The sequence below is a fragment of the Hevea brasiliensis genome, chromosome 15, assembly GCF_030052815.1.
Source record: "Hevea brasiliensis isolate MT/VB/25A 57/8 chromosome 15, ASM3005281v1, whole genome shotgun sequence".
Classification (NCBI taxonomy): domain Eukaryota; kingdom Viridiplantae; phylum Streptophyta; class Magnoliopsida; order Malpighiales; family Euphorbiaceae; genus Hevea; species Hevea brasiliensis.
Window position 1 is genome coordinate 72,915,677 of NC_079507.1, and position 25,271 is coordinate 72,940,947.

General features: G+C 34.0%; 4 protein-coding genes and 1 pseudogene across 4 annotated transcripts; 1 reads left to right on the forward strand and 4 right to left on the reverse strand.

Annotated features, from left to right (window-relative positions):
- Positions 1-2,605: 2,605 nt before the first annotated feature.
- LOC110671094 (non-specific lipid transfer protein GPI-anchored 20-like) lies at positions 2,606-3,847 on the reverse strand. Its single transcript, XM_021833472.2, has 4 exons — positions 3,396-3,847; positions 3,288-3,314; positions 3,065-3,127; positions 2,606-2,972 (listed from the first exon to the last, which is right to left on the reverse strand). Exons 1-4 carry the CDS (start codon positions 3,733-3,735, stop codon positions 2,749-2,751), a joined length of 654 nt encoding a protein of 217 aa, XP_021689164.2. The 5' UTR covers positions 3,736-3,847; the 3' UTR covers positions 2,606-2,748.
- Positions 3,848-5,117: 1,270 nt separating this feature from the next.
- LOC110671095 (non-specific lipid transfer protein GPI-anchored 5) lies at positions 5,118-7,215 on the forward strand. The gene is made up of 3 exons (XM_021833474.2): positions 5,118-6,374; positions 6,611-6,667; positions 6,882-7,215. The coding sequence occupies exons 1-3, from the start codon at positions 6,056-6,058 to the stop codon at positions 7,016-7,018; spliced, it is 513 nt and encodes a 170-aa protein (XP_021689166.2). The 5' UTR covers positions 5,118-6,055; the 3' UTR covers positions 7,019-7,215.
- A 1,214-nt stretch (positions 7,216-8,429) lies between these two features.
- On the reverse strand, positions 8,430-10,561 carry LOC110671089 (protein CDC73 homolog; annotated as a pseudogene).
- A 170-nt stretch (positions 10,562-10,731) lies between these two features.
- On the reverse strand, positions 10,732-11,532 carry LOC110671090 (uncharacterized). Its single transcript, XM_058136287.1, has one exon. It carries the CDS (start codon positions 11,404-11,406, stop codon positions 10,843-10,845), a length of 564 nt encoding a protein of 187 aa, XP_057992270.1. The 5' UTR covers positions 11,407-11,532; the 3' UTR covers positions 10,732-10,842.
- Positions 11,530-16,122, reverse strand: LOC131174127 (uncharacterized mitochondrial protein AtMg00810-like). Its single transcript, XM_058137201.1, has 3 exons — positions 15,964-16,122; positions 15,678-15,843; positions 11,530-11,579 (listed from the first exon to the last, which is right to left on the reverse strand). The coding sequence occupies exons 1-3, from the start codon at positions 16,120-16,122 to the stop codon at positions 11,530-11,532; spliced, it is 375 nt and encodes a 124-aa protein (XP_057993184.1).
- Positions 16,123-25,271: the final 9,149 nt, after the last annotated feature.

A 25,271-nucleotide genomic window follows, 5' to 3' on the forward strand; every position in this document is an offset into this window, starting at 1 on the left:
GGTTGGACTCTAACAAGTAAGGACAAAATAGACAAACAATTGATAGGACAAAAACCTCTGTTCTCCACTTTCTATTACATCTGGAGAAATTAATTTTGCTCGAATTTAATATTTTATTAAAATAATTCTCGCTTACTAGGAAAAAAAGGGAAAATAGTTACAAAAAGAAGTTATTTTAATTTTTCAAAAAATAAATTTATCTTTTAACATCACATAAATTATATTTTTTTTTAATAATAACTGTAATAATAATAGTTAAATATTTTTTTAGGAGAAAACCAAATATTTTACTAGGGTAGAAAAAGCTAAAATATATCTTTGGTAGTCAGCCATCACTGCAATGGTCAATGTTGACGCAGGAGGCAAGGCCTGCTGATTGATTAGAACAATTTGATCTAGCAAAGAGAAAATATTTAGGTCAAAAATAATGGGTATCCATCTCATTCAATCCGCTGTTAGCCTCCATTTGAAATTGTGCTTTGGATATACATTGAGTTATACTTTATAGTTGTTCTACTTCAAATAGTGCCTTATCATTAACTCAAACGTTACTTAAGGCGTAATAATTCACAAACAAAATCATAAAGTGTGATAGTCTTATATTTAATTTCTAAATTAATATGATAGTTAAATATTATTTTTATTTAATAATGTGACTGAATTCATTATAGAATATTTCAATATAAAATATAAAAAATGACTCCAATAAAAATACAAATTGAGTTCTAAAAATATATAATAGAGTTATTAGCTATATTTTTGGTATAATTATTAATATATATAGATGGGCATTGCTCATAGTAAATTAAAGTTTGTCAATTGCCCTTAGCTTACGTATAATTTAGTAATTTTTAATAGTCGTATGGCAAATCTGATAACCCAGTAATATAATAATAAGTTAATGTATTTATTATAATTATAAGAAATAAAATTTTATTCATACAGAAATTGTGTCACAAATAAAACTTTATTACAGCTTAATTTATGGATCACAGCCTTCGTCACCTTTTTTATCCAATACGAAACTAGCCAACTACCAACCTTTCTGGTTTACTTGGGATTATAAAAATAGGAAAATATGTTATCATGGTCTTCTTTTTCAATCGGATGACAATACTTAATACCATTAAAGTCTTTCTAAGCTGTAACACTTATCTATTTTACTATTTTGATTTCTGCCACTTGCCAAACTGTTCTGACTATGTCCACGATTCTTGTTATTATCCTTCTTTTTATTAATAATTTTTATTTTATTCTTTTTCCTTCCTAATTAAGTTGATCATTGAGTATCTAACAGAAGGGAAGGGAAGTGGTAAGCGATGTGCAGGAACCGTCAATCGAAAGGGGAGGGAGATGGACTAAGGTGTAGAGAGAATACGGTGAAGAGAGCGAGCGAGTCCAGAGTTCAGAGAAAATGAAAGAAAATAAGAGAAAATGAAAGAAAATAAAAATTTTGTTATGTGTTTGTATTTTTTTCTTCATGTTATTAATAAAGTTTATGTTTTTTTCTTTACATTCAATCTCTTTTGTTATGGTAATGTGAAACTTTCGATTTGTCTTTGATGAAAATATTTCATGCTCTTCCTCTGTTTTTCAACATGGAGCTGCTAAGACATAATCAACAACTTTTAGTTAACAAAGTAGGATGTATTATTTTGATGACAGGGACATGAAGGATGGATGAATTGGAAAAAGCTTGAATCTTAATGTTTCTATTTGAACATGCAAGAAAATTTCTTTCAAAATGCTGAGTGAGGATTTCAATCTATAGTTGTTGGTAATTAATAGTCAAATTCCTCAAGAGCATAAAAATGCTTAAGCCTTTTTAATAAAAAGGTGAGATAATCAAACCCAGTTTACCAATATTTATAAATTGAGTGTTCTGCACCTCATAACATTATTACATGCGATCAGATTTCACATGGCCTGCCGATTCAAAAAAGATCTTGGAGAGCCTCTTGGTAATAAAATATTTGGACGGAAAAGCCCAATTTAATAAAAAATAAAAACCCAAAAAAAAAAAGGCCAAAATTGGGAAGAGTTATACCTAAAACTGAAAAAACTATTTGCAAGTGACAATTCCAATTCAAAAAAACTAATGTACTTGCCCAACTTAAGAGTTAAAGAAGTCCTTGGACTGAAAAGCCCATAGTGTTTGTAATGCATGTCTATAATCGTTTCAGCCAAACATTGTTCAAAGTTTTTAGGTTTTCACTAATTATTAAATATATTAAGCAAATTAAAAGGTAATATTTTTTTTCTTATAGAAAAATAAATTCTTTTTATAATATAAAAAGTGAGTTTTATATAATTATGAGAGATTATATATATATACATATATATCGGATATATTTAATAATTTCTTATCGATTTTCTTTAGAATAAATAATTTATAATAAAAGAATTCAATTGAATTCTTATAATTATATTTAATTATTATTTTTTTTAAATAAATTTTTTAGTTAAAAAATTAAATTTATAAAAATTAATTAAATTGAATTCTTCGATTCTGCATATTCTTACATCAGCTACCAAATTATATAGCAATCAATGCAGAAAGTTTTATTAGACAAAAATAAATTGTTATTATTCACTAGTGCATAAATTGTACGGAAATATCATATTTATTTAATAAATGATTGCCCAATATGGGTCTCAATCATGGGAATAATCCCAAAATCAATAGTCACACGCCTGAAAGAATATTTCTCTATGCATAAATAAGGACAGGGATGAACCTACAGAAATCTAGTAGTATTTCAGAACTACAAATCCTATTGCAAATAGTAGAAAAGAAGGTGAAAGGCTGTGAGAGGACTCAGCAGCCGATGATGGAGGATTTAGAACTGGGCGGCTCCCTGTAGTCGACGTTGGGGCTCCAGTATCTACTGTTGGAGACGGTGGAGTCAGGACTGGTGTTGTGCTGGATTCTGGTGGAAGAGTGGATGGAGTTGGCTCAGGAACAACAGAAGCTGCTCAAGGAATATAATTTTCAGAATTAGCATTCAAACGACTTCGAAGTGAAAGAAATAGACGTGGCTAACGTACGATTGAAGCAAGTTACCTTTAGGACTAGCAGCAGGTGGAGAAACTCGAGGTGAGAGAGACGGTCCAAGTGAGGCAGGACCTGCAGGAGAGCAAGTATAGACACTAAGCATAAAACTGTCTATATCATTAGCTTGAGGCAAAAAGAAAATTCTATCTTGGACTATCTTTTACCGCTCTGGCCATTATGGATTGAACAACAAAAGTCAAAAATCATGATAATTCAAAACAGTAAAATATACCTGGAGCAGGAATTGGTGAAACCGAGGCTGAAGACAAAAATAGATTAGTATTTGATACACAGACAATCTAAAAGAATCATTAATGTTAATAACTTGTAAAAATTTTACCTTTGCATTGAACTGGGACGCGCTGCATGTTACAAGCACGAGGGAGAGATATGGCTAAGGATCTATTGATCGGAATCTGGAAGGGAACACTTCCAGTAAAAATGAGGCACAAACAGTCCATGCCATTACTTGTAAGGTTCTTTAGTGAACTGCAACAATCTTGAGATGGGGAAGTGCCATTGGCACTGCTATTTGTAAGGAAATTCATACAAGGGGCGAAGCTGGAAAGAAACGAAGGCGTGCATGGGGTATTGATTTGGCCATGAGCGGGGAAAATCAAGACTATCAAAGCTATGGCTAAAACGGGAACCATTCTTGAAAAAGACACAAAGAGGTCCATACGGGCTTTAAGAGAACGTTTAGGTTGATGGTTCTAGTGGGAAGCTAGGAGTTGTTGAAGCTGAAGAAAAAATTGCAGATGATTGGATTTTGAAGTTTGGTGTGCTTGTAAGGGACAGAGATTAGGGAATTTATAGAAGCAGTTTTCGTATGGAAGTGGAAGGAAACGGGGGTAGATTTGTTGGTTTTGAAGCTCAACCACCTTAACTAACCTGTGTAACAATGGAGATTGAGTTGGTTATCTTCTGGACCCTATTTTGACTTGGGATTTTGGCTGACCTCACGCACTTGATTAGGCCTATCCTGATTCAATTTTTCTTGTTTGAGAGATAGGCCTGCCCTTTTTAAGTGTCAACTACATTACAATTGGCCACCTTCCCAAGGCAGAGGTTATAATCTCAGCCAATAAGGATCATCTCATCTAGAGATCTTCTACAATCCATAATTTCTTTACCAATCACCACGTACATTACTTTTAAAAGTCAGAAGTATTCTTATGAATCCTGAATTTCACGTAGTTAAGCGATTCCAGAAGAAGAAAGATCATGCTCAAATTCTCCTTCATCCTGTTTATCCAATCATAGGGGCGAATTCTTAAATGGTTATTTATTTTCTTCTTGAGATGAGCATCATGTGCCCTAACTTTTAGCAGCTTCTGAGTTCTATTTGGGGTGTCTTGAGCTCCTCCTATATTGTGTGTGCTTTTTCTAATGTAGTATTATCGTATTAGTGGTTTGTGTTTGCTTAATCTGCTGTGAGACTTGCTTTGGAGTTTGGTCAATTGGTATAATAAAAAGCAAGCTTTAGGCTTTGTGTTCCTTTATGGAGTTCTCAATATTCAGGGATTGACTGATCAGCTTTTGAACATAGATGTTTGATAAAATAGATTTTGAAAATAGATGCTTTGAGTTCTCAGTTGCTGACCTTCAGGATGCATCTGTTAATGCTTTTACATTTATTTGGCTTCTATTAGCTGATGCATACCACCTGATTTTGCCCCTTCCACTTTCTACTAAAGGATACCTTCATGTACACTATGGAGGACAAAGCTAATAGTTTTAATATTGACTTCTCTTCTGTGTTCATATGGTTATATAGTGTTTGTATATTTATATTTAATTTATTTGAAAAATTTTAAGAAATTTTTGTAAAAAAGAACCTTGAAAATATAAATAAATAAATAGAATAAGTAATAAATTGATGATAAATATAAAAAAAAATACAAATAAAATATATATAAATAAATTATTATAAAATGAAAATTACTTTAGTGATATTTATATAAATTGTTGTTTATTTTCTTCTGCTGTCTTGGTTACTAAAATATCATTTATTAGGTTGGAGAGAAATCTTAATTGAATATTATATTAGGAGATGGCTAATTTAATTTTTATATAATTTAATTATAGCTTACTAAACATAATAGGATTGAAAGTTCCATGCTGGACTAAATTCCATCAGAATAGAATTTATTTTTTATTTTTTATTTTTTCACTTAATATTTGTTTTGAAAATACTACGTAAATTAAATGAGTGCTTAAAGTTTGAATCTTACCTTAGCTATGAATGAATCATTATCTAACAGATGCCACCATTCCTAACGTTTCCTACGGCTATGGATTCCTAAATTTTGTTTACTATGAGTGTCCAGAATTGGTCATCGCCTCATCAAGAAAATAGCTCACCCATACTTTTTAGAAAAGTTTGATCCTTATTCATTGCGAGAAAGTGCCGTTGTCAAATCTTTCTTAGGTTTGAAGCAAGAAGACACGTAGCTAAGGCTACTGCCAAAGACAACAAGTCCTTTAATCTTCTTCCATCAGAATTTTCTACTTTATAAATAAGTTCTCTCAGATTCTAAAAGAGAAATGTACAAAGCCAAATTCTAGTAAAGGTGGAGTCAGAAACACGAAATTATGCTTCTTTCTATGGAATCGGAATTTCTGTAATTCCTACAGTTTTAACCCCTTATATCCATGTACCTAAGGCCCGTCAGGCAGTAGAAGTTGGTCACTCACACAGCCAACCTTCAAGGGCTTGCTAAGTAGACCACGTATAGTAAGTTCCCCAGTCTCCAGGTTTGAACACCCACAGCAATTTACCAAGAACCCATTAAGAGATAAGGAATAATTGGTCACTCATATAATCCAATTCTCATTTGTCAACCCTGGCCTCAAAGTTCATATAAAAGCTAGATTTCTTTCTCCTAATTCCATTAAGCTAATCAAAACCAGACTTTTTTCTCCTTAACTCCATCAAGCTAATCAAACTCCAGTAGTTACAGGATATCTTGACATTTAGCAGGCATTTCCAGAGACCCAATGCAACACAGAGAGATGGCGATGAATTTGGCTCTGATATTAGTGGGTATGTTATGGGCAAGAGCCATGGCTCAGTCTAGTTGTTCGAGCGTCATAATAAGCATGTCACCATGCCTGAATTACGTCACAGGGAATTCCTTAACACCATCTTTACAGTGCTGCACACAACTTTCTATTGTCGTTCACTCTTCCCCCCAATGCTTGTGTGAGGTTATAAATGGTGGTGGCTCATCACTTGGGATAAACATCAATCGGACACAGGCTCTAACCTTACCTGGTGCTTGCAATGTTCAAACTCCACCCATTAGCCGCTGCTATGGTAAGAAATTCTCACGGCAATCAATCTCAGTGTCCTATGAATTTAAATTTTCATGCCAAAAGTCAATTGCTTCTCTGATTCTGAAGGAGGATGCTTGATGTGCCTCGTGTTTAAACCAGGAAAGATGCTATAATGAACATAAGAAGCTAAAAATCCCAATTAACTAGGAAGAGATTACTGAACATTCAAAATTTCACTCCAACTTAATTTTAACTTGTACTAATGTATGTGGACAGCTACATCTCCAGCTGCCTTTCCAACAGGAACACCAGAAGTTCCAGGTACACCTTCAGGTACAACACAATTCAGAAACTGCAAATTGCCAATTTCATGTAGAATTAATTTGACAGATTAGAGGTATTCTTTATACTTTTAGTATTTGGCGAGTATTATTTACTAAAACATCAGATATAACTCGCTAAAAAAGTTTCTTTGCTGGTGAGCTATTGAATGTTTCGCAAAATTCTTCTCTTTTCTCTTGTTTAACTTGTTTACGTTGTTGGTTAGGAACTGGATCTAAAACTGCGCCATCAGAAAAGAATGGTCCCGGAAAATCAAGTGGAAGCCCGATCAAATTGTCAATCTCGCTGCTCGCTTTTGCTCTATTTGCAGCTTCATATGTTTCAACCTTCATGACATACTGACTTTCTGATCAACTAGTCCACCTTCCACAATTTCCCAATCTTGCATACTCCTAGCTATTATTGTGCATATAATTTATCATTGATTTCCCTTTGGATGGGGCGTGTGCGTTTTATTTATTTTTCATGATCTTATCTGAGATTGGTGTAGTTTGACTTCTTGCTCTCTTCTTTGCAATAAAAAAATTATTTCCGGCCTATGCCTACCACTGCCAAATGCTCAACAAAGAAATAGTAATATATTAAAGGTGAGAATGATATCATATAAAATTACCAAAATGAATGATCAAAAATTGCCTTGAAGTTCAAAGGCACTTAGTTGGCATTAATGCTACCAACAAAGCAAAATTTGTACATAATTCAAGACATTCTCCATCTTCTCCCATAAAGTCAGACCATTAAACACAGAAAAATACATCGAAGCAAAATCATCTCAAAACCGACCTTATGCTGCAAATTCTATGGTCTAAACACAAGTCAGTTCCGCAGGAAGCAAAGTATCAACTGCAACACGCCATTGGCATTTAAATTCCAAAAGACCAGCAATGGTGAGGCATCTCCATAAATACTGAACAAGGCATCCCCATCACTCAACCACCATGTCAAACCACTCCGTGCATCTCATAATTGTCATGATACAGTTTCAATTTTCATAATTCCAAAAAAGTGAAAATTTTTATAATTTCACTATCTACACATGCAAGTTAGTACTCTGAGCATAGCATAAATACCACTTAAAAGTGGAAATCAAACAGAAGTTCTGGGTGCAGAAATGAACACAAGGAATACTGTCAGCTATGATTAGTTCTAAATGTTGAAGCATATTAGGTGTTGAAACATACCTCTTAATTCACCTTAAAAATACTTGTCCATAAGTGGACAAATGAAAATCCTAACACCTTTCTAACCTGAATATGTAGATTAGAAGAATATATGAATGGATCATGGTGATAGAGGATATAGCATCCATTTAACAAATGTAGGTTAAGAGATAACAAATGATATGGCAAGATATGGAGTTACGGACCAATATTTCCTAACCGTAAGATGAAGAGCCAGCTACAATAAAAATCATCTCGATACAGCTGACAAAAAATAGTGGCTCTTCACCAATTGGAGTAGATGATAATGCAAACGGACTACCTAAGATCATTGTCCTTCCCATGGGAAATGAAAATTAAAACAAAGCTCACAGTGCAAGATATAGAACCCAGGTGTAGAAATGATCCCTTTTTTTTTTTCAATCTTGTGTACAATTCGCTATAAACACTTTTCCAGTTAGATTATTAAATCCACTGATGGAATAAGGATGATGCCACAGGAAAACTGTGAAGGTTTATCTCAAACCCATAGTTGATAGATCCTTCAAAACAATATAACATTCAGAAAATAAAGAAGGTTATAAGTACAGACATGCGATCTAATGGGCAATGCTATATTTTATTCCATCCACAATCTTCGGAAACCTAACAGCCCAGGGAAAAATTCCACCTCAGAGGCTGATTTATTCTGTCAATCAAATCCAAAGGAAAGAATTATTAAAAGGTAACACCATACACTTCACACTAACTCAATAATTAGCAACCCACCACAAAAAGATAATATATTCACCATTACCACAAAAATGCTAATACATATCCTCAAATATTTTTTAAGAAAACTGGGAAATATGCAAGTCTAGAGACGAACTTCAAGAATGTGACCATAAGCGCACAAACTCTTCTAGTCTGTCGCACACCTCCAATGGTGCTGCCTATCCTGGTGTCTCTTGTTCTTGCTAATCTGCATATTTTAAATAATTAGTATTGTTACATGCTAATTGTCACAACACAAACAAGGAGGAAAAGATTGGGAAAAAAAATTAATAATACTGGCAACCAGAAAGCAAAACCTAAATAAAACCCAGATTTTAAGCATGAACCATGAAGCAACTGAAAGAAGAAACAAATGCTCACCGAGATGATCTTTACATTCCATTGCTTCACAGTCTTTGCTCATCCTACACTGTCATCTTCAAACCACATGAAAAATCCAATGACTGCATCAAATAAATTTTAGTAGAGAGAATTATAACAATTCAACCCAAATATTCTTCAGAACAAGTGTATATAAAACTCCATACTCTTTGTTCATCATGTAACCAACCATCCTCATAAAATCTACAAAATCTAAGAGTACATATAAAATGCAAATCCAAAAAATTGAAGCACCAATTCTATAAAGCACAAACTTCACTCACTTTTATTAAATATCTCCACGTGATCCTCAAACGGCCAATCCTTGAACTGCCACTCTTTTCCCAACACGAAGACAGCCACAAACCGATCCCAATCCTTAGCCTTAAGTGCAGACGGTTTGTCCCTGACCTCATACGCAGTCATCACCCTATTCCTATCAGTACTAAATTTCTTCTGTACCGTGACACAATCTGGCTTCGCCCCTTCATTTGCTTCACCTTCACATCCGTGGGTATATAAATTCCATCCTCCAAAAATTCCTTCACATTATAAATAGTAATCAAAGTCTGGACTGGAACGCACTGGGAACTAAAATTATGGGCACTCCCTCCCCAAATTTGCCTCCTTTCAAATGCATTTTGGGCTTGGGCGTTGCACCATAACTCAGTTCATCACATACCCAATTCCTCTCTCGTCAGCCCCCATCAATCAATCCATCTTTCCTTTGCTGAGATTCAATTCTCTGCCTCTCTTCTGCACGCCGGGTAGACGCCACCAGCACGCTATAAAAATCTCTGTTCTTGCATACAGCAACGACTCCATATCCTTGAGAGACCTCTCCATGGAGCATATCATAGTCACGGGATCCTCCTCTTTACCATTATCAGCTCCTGCAGCATCGAGGATAGCGGGATAGTCGGGGCGGTACTCATGGGCAAGATAAGCATTAGGGTTTTGCTGAGGCTGTTGAAGTTGAAGTTGAAGTTGCTGTTGCTGCTGGGGGAGAGGGAAAAATCAGTGGAGGAGAGCTTGCCGGTGAGGTAATCGAGCAGGGGGCTTGCGGTCGATGAAGGTAATAGCTGGGAGGCCAAGGGCACGAGCATTCTGGAGATAATCGGTGAACTTGAGATTGGCGTTCTGGATGCAGTAGAACAGGGTTTCGCAGGTGTAGAGATTGCCTTGCTTGGAGCGATAAGCAGTCTTTACAGAGCAAGGGAAGTTATAATCGGTACCAAAACGGAACTCGTCATTGACTCGGACGATCTTATCCACATCGCCGTGGGGAGCGGTGAGAGGATCCATTAGAAGAAAGTTGGGAATTTTGACAATGGAGTATAGGCTCACACTTAAAGAGCGAAATTGAGAAAAAAAAGAAAAAAGGCCCCAGGATTTGAATAAATAAGGTTGATGAATGACGGAAGATACGTTATGGAGAGAAGAGAAGGAGTGAAACAGAGACGAAGAATTGAATTTTGCAGATTGAATGAAAATTGGGATTTGGATTGAATGAAAATTGGGATTTGGGAAAGCATATTGGGCTTCATACGAAATTAACCCAAGGAGCCTGCAATTAGACTTCTTCTGTGAGCTCTACGTAGGTTTCGGGGTTTCATACGAAAGCAGTCATTTTTCTATCCTTATTTGACTTGGGGATTTCTATCCTTGCCCAACTTGCAGGTTGAATAAGAAAACGATGTTTAATCGTTCATGGGAATCAAGATATGGATATAGAATACAATAATCGAATCCAAAGGCAAATACATGATAATCTAGTAATCGTATTTAAAATTGACATATGATTTCACAATATCTTTCATACATTAATTATTCACTTAAAAATCTAGACAAATTTTGCGCAAACAATAACAATCAAATTACAGGATCAGTAGAAAGAAGACTAAACATCACCGTATCTCTAGACCTTCCCTTCCGAATAAAATACTTTCTTAGGACACCTTCTCTCATGAAGCCAGCTTTCTCTAGTACCCTTTGAGAGCCCACGTTTTCTACATCTACCAAGGCTTCAAGTCTCTCCATTTCTGGCCGTTGGCTAAAAATGGTTTTGGCCACCATTTTCACTGCCCTTGTTGCAATCCCCTTGCCCCAGTATTGGGCAGCCAGAACATAGCCAAGTTCACCTCTGCATATATCACTACCTGAATTCTTTGTCACTGAAATGGAACCAATAGGCCTGTTGTTAAGGCATATTGCCCTCAACCATGGGTGGGGTATAGCAGTGTTTTTTATATAGTCTATGCCATCTTCTTTGCTAGTGTAAGGATGGAAAGTACAAAAATGATACACTCTCTCATCAGAAGCCCAGACCATGAAATCATCGACATCGGAGACCTCGAATGGACGAAGAGAGATGTCGGAAAATTCGTTACCACCTTCTCGCAAGTCTGTTGTTGGTGCAGAAGAACCTTTCTCCATTTTGTACACTCAATAGATTAGTAATCGTGGAGTCAACACCCAAGAAAATGCTACTTAAAATAAAGAATAATTACAGGAAACTGCCTCGAACAGAAACATATAACGACAAATGGGTTCAAGCTTTTAAGGTCCATTTTGCTTTACTTGGAGTGGTGAGCAACGAAAACACGTGACTGCAGGATAAAACAGGGGGAAAAAATAAAAAAAAAAAACAAATAATTCTCCTAATATTGCAGCCGCCTTGTTTGACCCTTGCACCTAGAAAACAAGTTGCATAAGCAGTAATCAGATACAGCGGCAGAGGAGCAATCTTATCGGGGCATTTAATTTAAATGCCAATGGTGACAGGAACAGGAGTGCCCTTTTGATCAAGAGCTTTAACATACGTATCCAACACATTAGGCTAGGGTTAGGGTTTATGCAGCTTATTTGCACCCAATCACCCAATTTTCCATCTAGTCCAACTGAGATTAGTTTTCCCTCTATTTATGATCCATCAAGAATTTCCCTTCCTCCCATCAAGCTCTCTGGTGCTGACTAGTTCCTGATGTGCGCCACTGATGATAGAGTAACCTGGAATCTGAGATGCAATTCCATCACCACTAGGGCATTTTTTAAAGAGGATGTGCCGATTAAAAGAAAAAAAAGTGTAGTGTAAAAAAAAAAATTACTTAAAAGGAGAAAAAATATTTATCAAAAGGTGTGATTACTTAAAAACAGATTACTTAGAAAAAATATTTACAAAATGTGTGAACATTGCTTACGTGAGGGAAGACACTAATAAATAAAAAATAAAAAAATAATCACTGAAGTGAAAAAAATAATAATAATAACGCGTAAGTTTCTTACTGTATAAATATTTACTAATTAGAAATTATATTTACATATTTTTAAATGGAGCTCCTAAAAATAATTAATTATTAATTGAATATATACATTTGAGTGTAAAAAAAAATTACTCATTAAATACTATTTTAAAAAGCGTCTAATGGTTGAACGTACTTCATCTCTTTGTTTTTATCCTTAAAAATATATATTAATTACTTTAAGGTCTTTAAATTTTTTTATTAATTACTTTAAGGTCTTTAAATTTTTTTATTAATTACAAAATTTTTTATATATTTTATAAAATATCCATAAATATTAGAACAAATAAACCCTTATGTTTTTGTAATTAGTAAATATATAATGGTTAATTTGTAAAATTAAAAAATAATGTTTATTGTATATAAAAAATTTGAAAATTGTACATAAAATTAATAATTACATAATATAAAAAAAAACTACAAAATACAAATACTATTTATATGTAAAAGAGTATTTATATTTATTTTAGTAAATTAATAAAATCAATATAGTGAATCAGTTATGTTAAATATTTTATAAATATTTGAAACTTGTATTATTTAGTATTTATTAGTTTAATAAAATATTAAATTATGATCATTATTATTAATATAAATAAATACAAAAAATATTAATAAATAATTATTGAAATAAATTAATGAATAAAATAATGTAAAAAAAATAATTATCACAACTCGATTGTCTTCTTTATGCTGAGGGATATAAAATACCATCCTACCTGTTATATCAATGATATTATGTATGATGTTGCAAGTATATTCAAATTATTTGCCTTTTTTTTAAATTTTTATTAAATTTTTTGCTTTCTTAATACTAATTATTTCACTTTTATCTATTTACTAAAAAATATAATTAAATTTTAATATATATAAATCTAATTAATGTAATTAATTATTTATTTTTTTATATTTTATTATTTAATTATATATTTTCCTTCCATATAATTTATTGATTATCTTTTATTTGTTTCCCAATTAGAGTGTCGGTATGAAGCTTTATTTAAAGTTTGTGCCTGTAATCAACTTTTAAAAAGCTTATCTATTTAATTATCATGGCTTGTTATATTCCTAAGGTCTCTCATTTATATAAGAGAGTCTAGTTCAGTTGTAACTCAATAATCGTCTTAAAAAAATAAAATCATGTGTATTTCTTTCATGACTTTCTAAACTTTTCTCTCTTCTCTTATGAAATCCCAAGAACGTATACCAAATAAAGATATTTTTATTGGGTTCGATATATACCAGAAGGCTCAACATTTGAGAATCCTGCCAACTGGCTTGAAATATTAAAGACACTTCAAACTTTTCACCACCATTCCCAATAATTATTAAAGACTATCTATTATAAACTAATGAACAAAATTTTATGTTATTAAATATCAAAATTATATTTAAAATATTTATACATTACTTTTGTTATTTAATTTATTTTAATTTTTAATTTCATATTTCATAAATATTAATTTAATATGTATAAATTCTGTCATTTACTTTTAATTAATTTATTTTTACAATTATTTATTTATATTTTTTTTATTCATTTATATTAATAATAGTTATATAATTTAATATTTTATTAACTTAATAAATACTAAATAATATCAATTTTCAATATTTATAAAATATTTAATATAATTCATTCATTATTCTATACAATAAATATTAATAAATTTTTACATATAAATAATATTTTTATTTTAAAATTTTTTATATTTTATAATTATTATTTTTTATATCAAATAATTATTTGGCCAATGATTGTGTAGATGTCGGTAAATAAACAAAGTACAACAATTAGTATAAGAAATAATTTTTGCGTGGATGTAGATGCACGGAGGTGAATGAAAAAAATAAAATAAAATAAAATAGATACTATTTAGGATAGCGTATAACAACTAAACTTTTTAGATAGCGTTTAATTACTTTTACTATCCATTTTAACGATTGGTTTTTTTTAATTTTTTATTTGTCAAACGTTAGTATAACTAATGACCAGCTCTCTCTTTTAGCTAATCACTTTTTCTTTTTGATAAATACACCTTTTGGGGAAAAATCTCTTTCGAATAGGGAAGAAGAACTAGAACATCTTGAAAAGGTTGACATAAACCATCCATGGCATCGGTTTATATGTTTGGATGATCGTTCAAATGGATGCGCTTTTGTCCGGCAATTCTCAGGTGATGATAGGTGTAGAAACTAAGGGCCTGTTTAGTACTGCTGTTGAAATTGCTATTGAAAAAATTAATTTTTTAAATATATGAGTTAGAGAGTATTAAAAAATAATTAAAAATTAAATTTGATCAGTCTTAATCATAATAATAATAGAATAACAAAATAATTTTTTTTTAAATGTTTTTTTAATGTCATATAAAATGATACTTTTATTCAAAAAAATAGTTTTAGACTCTAAAACTCAATGCCAAACAAGACTTAAATATTGGGGACAAGGGTAGCTACAATAGTAGTGAGATGGCTCTCTATCTAGCGTGTCTCAAAATATACCTGACTTGGTAAGGCTTGACGCGTTTGTAGGGGAGGTAATAGAGAAGGTTGGATTTTGAAAGAAGGCTTGTTAAGAATATATATATATTGTAAAGGTGAAATTAGAGATGCAAATTGGAATAAAGGCATGAAACAATATAATTAGAGTCTGTCATTTACTGTATCAATTTTGCTTTGTTTTAGCTTGGAGTGTTATGATATGAAGATTTACCAAAGATATGGCAAAGAAGTGACTTGCTTCCATTATTGTTAGGGTAAATTACTATTTAGTCTATGTATTTTAATAAAATTAATTATTTAATTTCTATATTTTAAAAAATATATTATTTTATCTTTATATTTTACTTCCGTTAAATTGTTTAGTGTAGAAAATAGAGAATTTGAAAAATTTTGTTTTATGTTTCTTCATACTAAAATGATTTACAATCATTCTAATTTATATACAAAGACTAGGATTAACTAGAAAACTAATAATAGCCAATAAATACAATGATTCCTAAATACAATGATTCCTAATTATATTTTAATTTACATCTAATTTACACCGATTAAGAGATTTACACTAATCGAGAGATTCTAACACTCTCCCTCAAGTTGGTTTATGTATGTTGCACATGCCCAACTTGCAAACTAGGCTATGAAACCCCTTACAAATTAATCCCTTAGTGAACACATCAGCTAACTAGTCTTTCAACCCTATGTAAGAGATACTTGATGAACTATTAACAACTTTTTCTTTTATGAAGTGTCTGTCAATCTCTATATACTTGGTCCGATCATGCTGAACTAAATTGTGAACTATACTGATGGTAGCTTTGTTATCACAGAACAGGGATAAACCACTAGTTTTCAGTAATTTTAATTCCTCCATCAACTTTCGTAACCACAATAGTTCACAAATACCTTGAGCCATTGCTCTAAACTCAGCCTCTGCACTGGATCTAGCTGTCACATTTTGCTTCTTGCTTCTCCAAGTGACTAGATTACCACCAACAAAAGTATAGTAACTAGATGTCGATCTCCTATCATCAAGAGATCCACCCCAATCTGTATCTGTAAAAGCCTTAATCTGAAGATGGCCATGCTTTGAGAAAAGAAGTCATTTCCCAGGTGCAGATTTTAAGTATTGCAAGATGCGAAAAATAGCCTCCAAATAAGGTTCACGAGGATCATACATATACTAACTCACTAGACCCACTGCATATGCTATATCTAGTCTGGTATGCGAAAGGTAAATCAATCTGCCAACCAACCTCTGATATCTCCCAATATCCATGGATTCCCCAACTCCAGCTTGTAATTTGTGATTTGCCTCAATGGGAGACTCTGTTGGTTTACAACCTAGCATTCATGTTTCCTTCAACAGATCTAGTATGTACTTCCTTTAAGAAACAAAGATTCCTTTATCTGATCTGGCAACCTCTATTCCAAGAAAGTACTTTAGCCTTCCCAAATATTTAATTTCAAACTCCTATGCTAGTTGTTCCTTTAAATGAATTATTTCTTCCCTATCATCACCAATTACCACAATATCATCCACATAAATAATAAGCAGAGTGATCTTACCCCTATAGTATTTTATAAACAAGATTGATCAGTATTACTTTGGCAGTATCCAAAAGAAACCATAGCCTTACTAAACCTGTCAAACCATGTCCTAGGTGATCATTTTAAACCATACAGTGCTTTTTTCAATCAGCAAATTTTTCCTTTGGTCATCCCATTCTCAAACCTTAGAGGGATTTCCAGATATACTTTTTCTTCCAAATCACTATGTAGAAAGGCATTTTTTACATCAAACTGCTGTAAATCCCACTCAAGATTTACCGTACATGATAGTAAAATTCTGATGGTATTCATTTTAGCAACAGAAGCAAATGTTTCCTGATAATCTACCCCGTACGTCTGTGTGAAGCCTTTTGCTACCAGCCTAGCCTTATACATTTCAATTGAACCATCTGCTCTATGTTTCACAGTGAACATCCACTTGCATCCAACTGATTTTTTCCCCAGTGGAAGAGTAATAAGTTTCCATGTCTCATTATTTGCTAGAGCTTTCATCTCTTCCACCATGGCTGCCTTACATTTTGGATCAAGACATGCTTTCTTCCAATCCTGTGGAATAGAAATAGAGGAAACAGACAATAGAAAGGCTCTATAGGATGGAGACAAAGAATCATAGAAAATGAAGTTAGAGATGGAATGTTTAGTACAGGTTCTAACACCTTTTCTGAGAGCAATAGGAATATCAAGATCATTATTAGAAGAAGGAAGAGTAGACTGAGAATTAAAATTAGACTCTTCAGAAACCAAAGGAGACTCATCACATACCTTAGGATGTTCAGGAATTGAATCCAGAGATTCCGGTTGATCAGTAGTCTCCTGCTCAATGGCTATATCTGTTTTGTTTCGCCAAGTATAGATTCTCAAATTTGGTCCATTCAGTCTCCCTTGAGATTTAAGTGACTCCCCCTGAGTATCATTATTAGTATAGGCTTTAGACCCAGATTTTTCCTTTGAAGTTGAAAGTTGGGAGAGCACAAACAAGGAGGAAAAGGAAAAGAGCACAAACAAGCAGTTTTAGGGATACTCTGCTCTTGCACATTCAGCTGAAAATAACCCGATCTCAAATCAATTTTGGAGAACACAACTGCATCCCTCAACTGATCAAACAAGTCATCAATGCGAGGCAATGGATATCTATTCTTTATTATCACCTTATTCAACTACTGATAATCAATACATAAGCAGAGAGTGCCATCTTTCTTCTTAATAAATAACACTGGCGCTCCCTAAGGTGACACACTAGGGTGAATAAAGCCCTTATCAAGCAACTCTTGCAATTGCACCTTCAACTCTTTCAATTCTACTGGTGCCATTCTATATGGTGTTATGGAGATTGGGTCCACACCAGGCATTACATCAATCTCAAACTGCACCTCTCTTTCCAAAGGTAATCTTGGCAACTCATCAGAGAACATATCCGAAAAGTCGCATACTGTAGGAATGTCCCTCAATGCTAGACTCCCCACTTGGTTGTCTATCACATGTGCCAAGTATGCTTCACACCCTTTTCTAATCATTTTTTTTGTTAGTGCAGTCGAAATAATGTTTGATGGCAATAGCTACCTCTCCCTATGTATCACCACATTATCATACTGAGGGAGACCAAAAGTGATTATCTTCAGTCTACAGTCAATCATGGCATGATGCTTGGCTAACCAATCCATGCCCAAGATGATATCATAATCTCTGAAGGACATTTCAATCAAATCTGATAGAAAAACATGTCATTGGATCACCAAAGGACAATCTCTATACATTCTATTAACCCTAACCTCTTGTCCTAATGGACTTGTTACTAGCACTTCGAAATCCATTTTGACACACGAAACAGCAAGGGAACTAATGATGCTAGCACTAACATATGAGTGAGTAGAACCCGGATCAAACAACAAAAATACTTCTTGATCAGAGATAGAGAATGTACCGGCTACAATGTCAAAAGTTTCAACTTTTTCTCGTTGTCTCATCGTGTAGACTCTGGCCGAAGCACTACCTTATTCTGACTGGTTTACTATACCTTGACTGCCTGAAGTGCTGCCTCGACCTCTACCTCTACCTCTGTTAACTGGTTGTGAACCTCTGGTAGCAGAACTCTGAATAGATCTTTCTGTAATAGTAGGAGGTGGCTTAAATATACGGGCACTGGTACAATCTTTAGCTAGATGCCCTGTACCCCCCACAGTTAAAACAGGCTTTTGTAGCCAAGTAACATATCCTACCATGGGTCTTACCACATGTCTCACAAGGGTGGAGAGGGTGAGAACTCCTAGTCATTTGCTGACCAGACCAAGGGGGTCCCTGCCCAGAAAATCTACCCCTACCAGACCTTCTACCTCTACTTGATCCCCCAAAATTCTTTCTTTTTTCAGTATTGCCACTGGAACTTTGATCCACTGCCTTTCCACTTTTCTCTTTTTCTGATTTCTCTGTCTTCTTTGTTTTCTCTTTCACTGGTGCCCCTTCTAACTCAATTATTTCTAACTCAAGTGCTTGAGAGATGAGCTCAACGAAGTTATTATGTCTGAATCCAACCACTTGCATCCTCAGACTGGGCTTCAAACTGGTCTCAAATCTCTTACATCTTTCTCTGCTGGTAGAAAGAAGACTCCCTGCATAGTGGCTCAGGCGGGACAACTCCATTTCATATTCTGCCACCATTCTACTTTCTTGTTTTAGGTTTAAAAATTCCTGTAGCTTTTGGTCCACATAAGCATCTGGGGCATATTTTTGTCTGAACTCTCAGAGGAAGTCATCCCAGGTCAGCACTGGAGGTTCCATCAAACTATGAGGGGTGGTTTTCCACCAATCATACGCATCCCCTATAGCAGTGACACTGAATACTCGAATTTCAATTCATCCGTGCAGTGCAGTTTCTTGAACACTTTGTCCATTCTCTCCAACCACTGCTCTGCTTCTAAAGGGTCCACTGTACCCTTAAACTCTGTAGCCCCATACTTAATTAGTTTGTCATACTGCCTGGCTGGAGTCGGAGGTTGCACCACAGGTGTCTGAAGTGGAGCTTGAGCAGGCATACTTCCAGCCATCTGTTGGAATATCGTAGCCATCTACTAGGTAAATTATGCAGGAAACTGAGGCATTTGCCGGGCTGGTGCCACTGAACCACTGACATTTTAAAGGGCTGGGGCTTCCCCTTGTGCCTCAGCCTCTATAAATTGCTCAACTGAGCGGTCCCCTTCTTCCATTTCAATTCGAGGCTATTATACCTCTTGAACAAATAACACAAGGAGATTTCCCTCTGTTAGTTCACATTTAGAATGTAATGCACTGTATGTATCAAATAAGGACATTGAGCAGTTGTACTTATCAAAGAAACTATGCAAATTTACAAGTCAAAACATACTTTAAATGTAACACCCTAGGCAAATCACACATCGGCAAAACACGGGAGAGATGCTGGGTTTAAAAGTTGGTGGTTCGTAACCCCTAGTGACACGTTTTAAAACCATGAGGGCTTCAGCCCAGAGCGGACAATATCACTAGTGGGTCGAGCCATTACATTTGTGGTATCAGAGCCGCTCTGTGTGCAACCTTGAACGATGGTGGGGCAAACCTCAGCGAGGATGCTGAGTCCCATAAGGGGGGTGGATTGTAACAATCTAGGCAAATCCCATATTGGCAAAACAAGGGAGAGATGCTGGGTTTATAAGTTGGTGGTTCGTAACCCCTAGTGACGCTTTTTAAAACCGTGAGGGCTTCAGCCCAGAGCGGACAATATCACTAGTGGGCTGGGCCATTACATTAAAAACTTGCTCTGATACCACTAAAACATGTCACACCCTACCCCTCTGTAAGGCATAACATGATCCCGTAGTATACCTAATGAATTACTGAACTTTACCTACCGATAACCCATTAAATACACTACAAGGGATTTTAAAATAATTTTCTTACTTTTTGAAGGTGGTGAGCATTTCTAGCAGGTATTAAAAATGTTTAATTGAAGTTTAAAAGTTAGGTAAAATTTTTGACCATTTTTATTTTTTCGTAAATTTTGTAAAAATTTCGGTAGAGTGCCGGCCGTAATTGAGAAAAACCAAAATTTTTTACCTGTAGAAAAGCACTTCTTATAATTTACTTCATCAAAATTAACCACCATCACAACTCAAATCAACACAATTTTTCTCAACTCCGCAATTCAAGTCAATACTCAACTCAATCATTTTCAAAACTAATACTAAAGAATTTCATTCACATTCCATTAAAGAAAGATTGATTTACATTCATCGGTCTAAATTTACATCAGAAAATCCAAAATAATATTATTACAAGTTCTGTACAACTGCTCAAGACCAATTTACAAAGTGTACATACAATCACATATATCAAAATAAATATGTACAATAAGGGTATAATGTAAAACCCGACAAAAGATCCAAAGGTAGTACTATGATCCTCAGCATATAGGGGTGTTACACTCAAACCCTAGAGGGATTTCCATATATACTTCTTCTTTTAAATCACCATGTAAAAAGGAATTTTTTACATCAAACTGCTGCAAATCCCACTCAAGATTTACTGCACTTGATAGTAAAATTCTAATGGTATTTATTTTAGCAACAGAAGCAAACGTTTCCTGATAATCTACCCCATACGTCTGTGTGAAGCTTTTTGCTACCAGCCTAACCTTATACCTTTCAATTGAACCATCTGCTCTATGTTTTACAGTGAATACCCACTTGCATCCAATTTGTTTTTTCCCTAGTGGAAGAGTAACAAGTTTCCATGTCTCATTCTTTGCTAGAGCTTTCATCTCCTCCACCATGGTTGCCTTCCATTTTGGATCAAGACATGCTTTCTTCCAATCTTATGGAATAGAAATAGAGGAAACAGACAATAGAAAAGGTCTATAGGATGGAGATAAAGAATCATAGAAAATAAAGTTAGAGATGGGATGTTTAGTACAGGTTCTAACACCTTTTCTGAGAGCAATAGGAATATCAAGATCATTATTAAAAGAAGGAAGAGTAGACTAAGAATTAAAATTACACTCTTCAGAAATCAAAAGAGACTCATCACATACCTTAGGATGTTCAGGAATTGAATCTAGAGATTCTGGTTGATCAGCAGTCTCTTGCTCGATGGCTATATCTGTCTTGTTCCGCCGAGTATAGATTCTCAAATCTGGTCCATTCAGTCTCTCTCGAGATTAGGTGACTCCCCCTGAGTATCATTATTAGGTATATGCTTTAGACCCAGATTTTCCCTTTGAAGTTGAAAGTTGGGAGAGCACAAAGAAGAAGGAAAAGGGAAAGACACCTCTTCTTCCTTCCTATGCTCCCCCCGAAGAGGTGGATGGAAATAAGATTCAGATTCCCTAAAGGTAACATCCATGCCCACAAAATATTTCTGTGTAGGAGGGTGGTAACACTTATACCCCTTCTAAGTACTGGAATAACCAACAAAGACACACTTGAGGGCTCAAGGTTCTAACTTCCCCCTATTGTGCTGATGAATAAAGCAAATACAATCAAAGACTTTTGGAGGAACAATATATGATTTTTTACCTTGCAAAACCTCTAAAGGACTCTTAAACTCCAAAGTCTAGAGTGGCATCCTGTTAATAATATATGTAGCAGAAAGAATTGCATCCTCGCAGTAAGGTTTGGGAATATTCATTGTAAACATAAGAGACTTAGCAACCTCAAGTAAATATTTATTTTTTCTCTCAAACACTTCATTTTGAGTACTAGTGTTAACACAACTGTCTGATGCAAAATTACGTGTGACTTCAAATATTTCTGAAAAATTCCATTCATATACTCTGTGCCATTATCAGTTCTCAGTATTTTAACATGAGCATCAAACTGGGTGCTAATCATTTTGTGAAACTGCTGAAAACATTGAAAATACTTCATTTTTCCCTTTCATTAGATATACCCAAGTTAACCTGCTGCGACAATCAATAAATGTCACAAACCATCTATAACCTGATAAAGACACAGTTTGAGTAGGCCCCCACACATCAGAATGGATAGTTATAAAAAAAACTGAAGTCTTATTATTTATTGCATGATAAAATTCTAACAATTCAGTTTTGCATTGCTTAAATAAAAAAGGATAAAGTTTCTCTAAAATAGTAAATGAAGGATGTCCAAGTCTCTTATGCCACTGAATAATTTCTTCCTCAGCACCCATAGACTGTCCCAACATGGCCTGATCAACACAATTATTCAATAGATATAGCCCATCTTGCAGTTTACCACTGCCAATCGTTTTCCCTATTATCAACTCCTGAAACACACCGTGAGTGGGAAAAAAATTCAATTTTGCAGTTGAGAGCTATTGTGATAGAACTAACAGACAAAAGGTTAATAAAAAAGCTAGGCACATGTAAGATAGAACTAAGACTTATAGTAGGAATGCATTTAATATAACCTGTTCTAGAAACATTAGATAAGGATCCATTCGCAATGCGAAATTTTTCTTTGCTTGAACATGGAGAATAGGATATGAATTTTTTGAAAAACCTGCCATATGTTTGTTTGCTCCAGAATCTATAACCCAAAATGAATTATTATGATTGGCAAGAAAATCATTACTTGAGTTGATTAAGTTAGAAGAGGCAATTGTAATGGATTGTGATTCAAGCTGTGATAGGAATCGTCTCAAAGTTTGTACCTCTTCATTGAAAAATATCCCAGTGATAGCAGTATCTTCAGAAACACTCACAGTCTCAGATACATTTGCTTGTGATCTAGTAGAGCCCATCCTTTTTCCTCTATGCCCTTTAGTTGGGCGGCCGCGCAACTTCTAACATTGTTCTTTGGTGTGCTGAGATTTCCCACAGTAATCACAATGCAAGTGATCCTTATTTAATGGACCATATGACTGTTCTTGTAAGGAGTTAGCAGCCAGCCCAGCCTTATCAATAGCTATAGAATTGATCATGACACTTCTTTTGCTCTCCTCCTGTTAAACATAAGAGTATATCTGCCTTAAAGTGGGCAAAGGATCCTTACCAAGTACTTAGACCCGAATATGATCATACTCCACAAGAAAATCATATATGCGCTCCTTCTCAACCAATTTCTATAACTTAACTGCATCAGCAGGACATGAAGCCTGAAAGTCCTGATAGAAATTCAACTCTTGCCATAGACCACTCAGTTTCGCATAATACTGTGTAATAGTCAACTCACCTTGTTTCATTCCGTGAACCTTATTCCTAAGCTCATAAACTTGTACATCATTCCCAACTTGAGAATAAGTCTAAGAAACAAAACTCCAAATGGTAGCGACACTGTCCAATAGTAAATACCCACGAGCTATATGAGGTTGCATAGAATTGATGAGCCATGACATAATAAGAGAGTTCTTTGACTCCCACTGGCTGTAGGTATAACTAGTACTTTCTGGCTTTTTTCTATCTCTAGTGATATACCCCTGTAGTCCTTTAGCCTGAATAAATAGTAGACAAGATCTAGACCATGCCAAATAATTAGTTTTATCCAACTTTCAGGAATAATTTGTAAATAGGGATTATCACCAACAAATCCAGCCTTTGTATCAGAGGCTTTCTACTTTTCATCAGTCATTTTTCAATTAAAGAAATAGATACTAAGATAGAAAGTAAGAAACTAGGCAACGGAAGGTATCAAAAAAAAAAAGTGCAAACCAGGTGTGAAAACACGTTGGTCAGAGGCGCGTTGGACAGGGAAGGTCATCGGCAAGAGGCGCGGTTGAAGAAATCACTGAAAAAAAAGGGTGCGCATGCCTAGGCGTGAAGAATGACGCAAGACTTCTGGAGGAGTGTGAACTCACACACTTCACTGGAAGGCGACAGACTCCGGGCATAGGCCGATCGGCTGGTGCCCTTCCTCCTCAAGTGGGTGGTGATAGTCACCTCCCTTCTTAAAACGACGTAGAAGCTTGAATAAAAAAAAAAAAACCCAGAACTATACTGTTTACGCCAATAAATTTTAGCACTGCTCTGATACCATGTAGAAAATAGAGAATTTAGAAAATTTTCTTTATATTTTTTCATACTAAAATGATTTATAAGCATTCTAATTTATATACAAAGGCTAAGACTAACTAAGAAACTAATAAAGTCAATAAATACAATGATTATTAATTATATTCTAATTTATAACTAATTTACACTGATTAAGGGATTTACACTGATTGAGAGATTCTAACATTTAGTTCATCTGTTAATTTTTTCGTTAGTCAATACTGGCTAAACTATTATTTAGTCTTTTTATTTTAGTGAAACTAATTAATTAGTCCATACACTTTAGAAAAATACATTAGTTAGTTTCTATAATTTGACTCCGTTAACTATTTAGTCCCATAATTATTTTTTATACATAAACTACCATAATCTTCTCTCCTATTATTTATCTCTTATCTTCTCTCATTTTTATCTCTTCATGTTACTTCTTCTTTAGCTATCACTCTTCTCCCCTCATTCTCTCTTTATTTTCATTTGTTAATGAAAATGGTATAAATTATTTATACAAAAAAATTAATCAGTTTACTTAAATTTGTAAGTAATAAAAGAAAATTATTTTACAGTAGTGAAAATATAAAAATGATGTCCAAGAATTTAAAAATAAAAAAAATATAAATTCAAATTCAGTTTTTATATAGTAAAATTTATATTTTTTATCTAATAATATATTTTTTAAAATGCTATATTTTTTAAAATACATTGATTAACTAATTAGTTTCACTTAAATATAAAAACTAAATAATAGTATTTTTAAAAATATAAAGATTAACTAATTAATTTTTTAAAATAGAGGGATTAAATAGTAATTTAAATATTATAAATAATAAAAAATTTAATGAAAAGATTAAATAATTTAATTAAAGTAAAATATAAAATTAAATAATATATTTTTTAAAATATAAAAATTAATTAAGTAATTTTTTTAAAATATAGTCACTAAATAATGACTTTCCATT

What these genes read in the sequence shown, in the direction of transcription:
- LOC110671094 (XM_021833472.2), bottom strand. Translation starts at nt 3,735, where the DNA reads ATGGACCTCTTTGTGTCTTTTTCAAGAATGGTTCCCGTTTTAGCCATA. An exon ending in CGTCCCAGTTCAATGCAAAG is followed by an intron (nt 3,315 to 3,395) that starts GTAAAATTTTTA and finishes TTTTGTCTTCAG; the next exon opens with CCTCGGTTTCACCAATTCCT. An exon ending in TTCACCAATTCCTGCTCCAG is followed by an intron (nt 3,128 to 3,287) that starts GTATATTTTACT and finishes GCTCTCCTGCAG; the next exon opens with GTCCTGCCTCACTTGGACCG.
- LOC110671090 (XM_058136287.1), bottom strand. Translation starts at nt 11,406, where the DNA reads ATGGAGAAAGGTTCTTCTGCACCAACAACAGACTTGCGAGAAGGTGGT.
- LOC110671095 (XM_021833474.2), top strand. Translation starts at nt 6,056, where the DNA reads ATGCAACACAGAGAGATGGCGATGAATTTGGCTCTGATATTAGTGGGT. An exon ending in ACCCATTAGCCGCTGCTATG is followed by an intron (nt 6,375 to 6,610) that starts GTAAGAAATTCT and finishes GTATGTGGACAG; the next exon opens with CTACATCTCCAGCTGCCTTT. An exon ending in AGTTCCAGGTACACCTTCAG is followed by an intron (nt 6,668 to 6,881) that starts GTACAACACAAT and finishes GTTGTTGGTTAG; the next exon opens with GAACTGGATCTAAAACTGCG.
- LOC131174127 (XM_058137201.1), bottom strand. Translation starts at nt 16,122, where the DNA reads ATGCTAGGTTGTAAACCAACAGAGTCTCCCATTGAGGCAAATCACAAA. An exon ending in TAGCATATGCAGTGGGTCTA is followed by an intron (nt 15,844 to 15,963) that starts GTGAGTTAGTAT and finishes GGCCATCTTCAG; the next exon opens with ATTAAGGCTTTTACAGATAC. An exon ending in GTTTAGAGCAATGGCTCAAG is followed by an intron (nt 11,580 to 15,677) that starts GTATTTGTGAAC and finishes TTTATCCTGCAG; the next exon opens with TCACGTGTTTTCGTTGCTCA.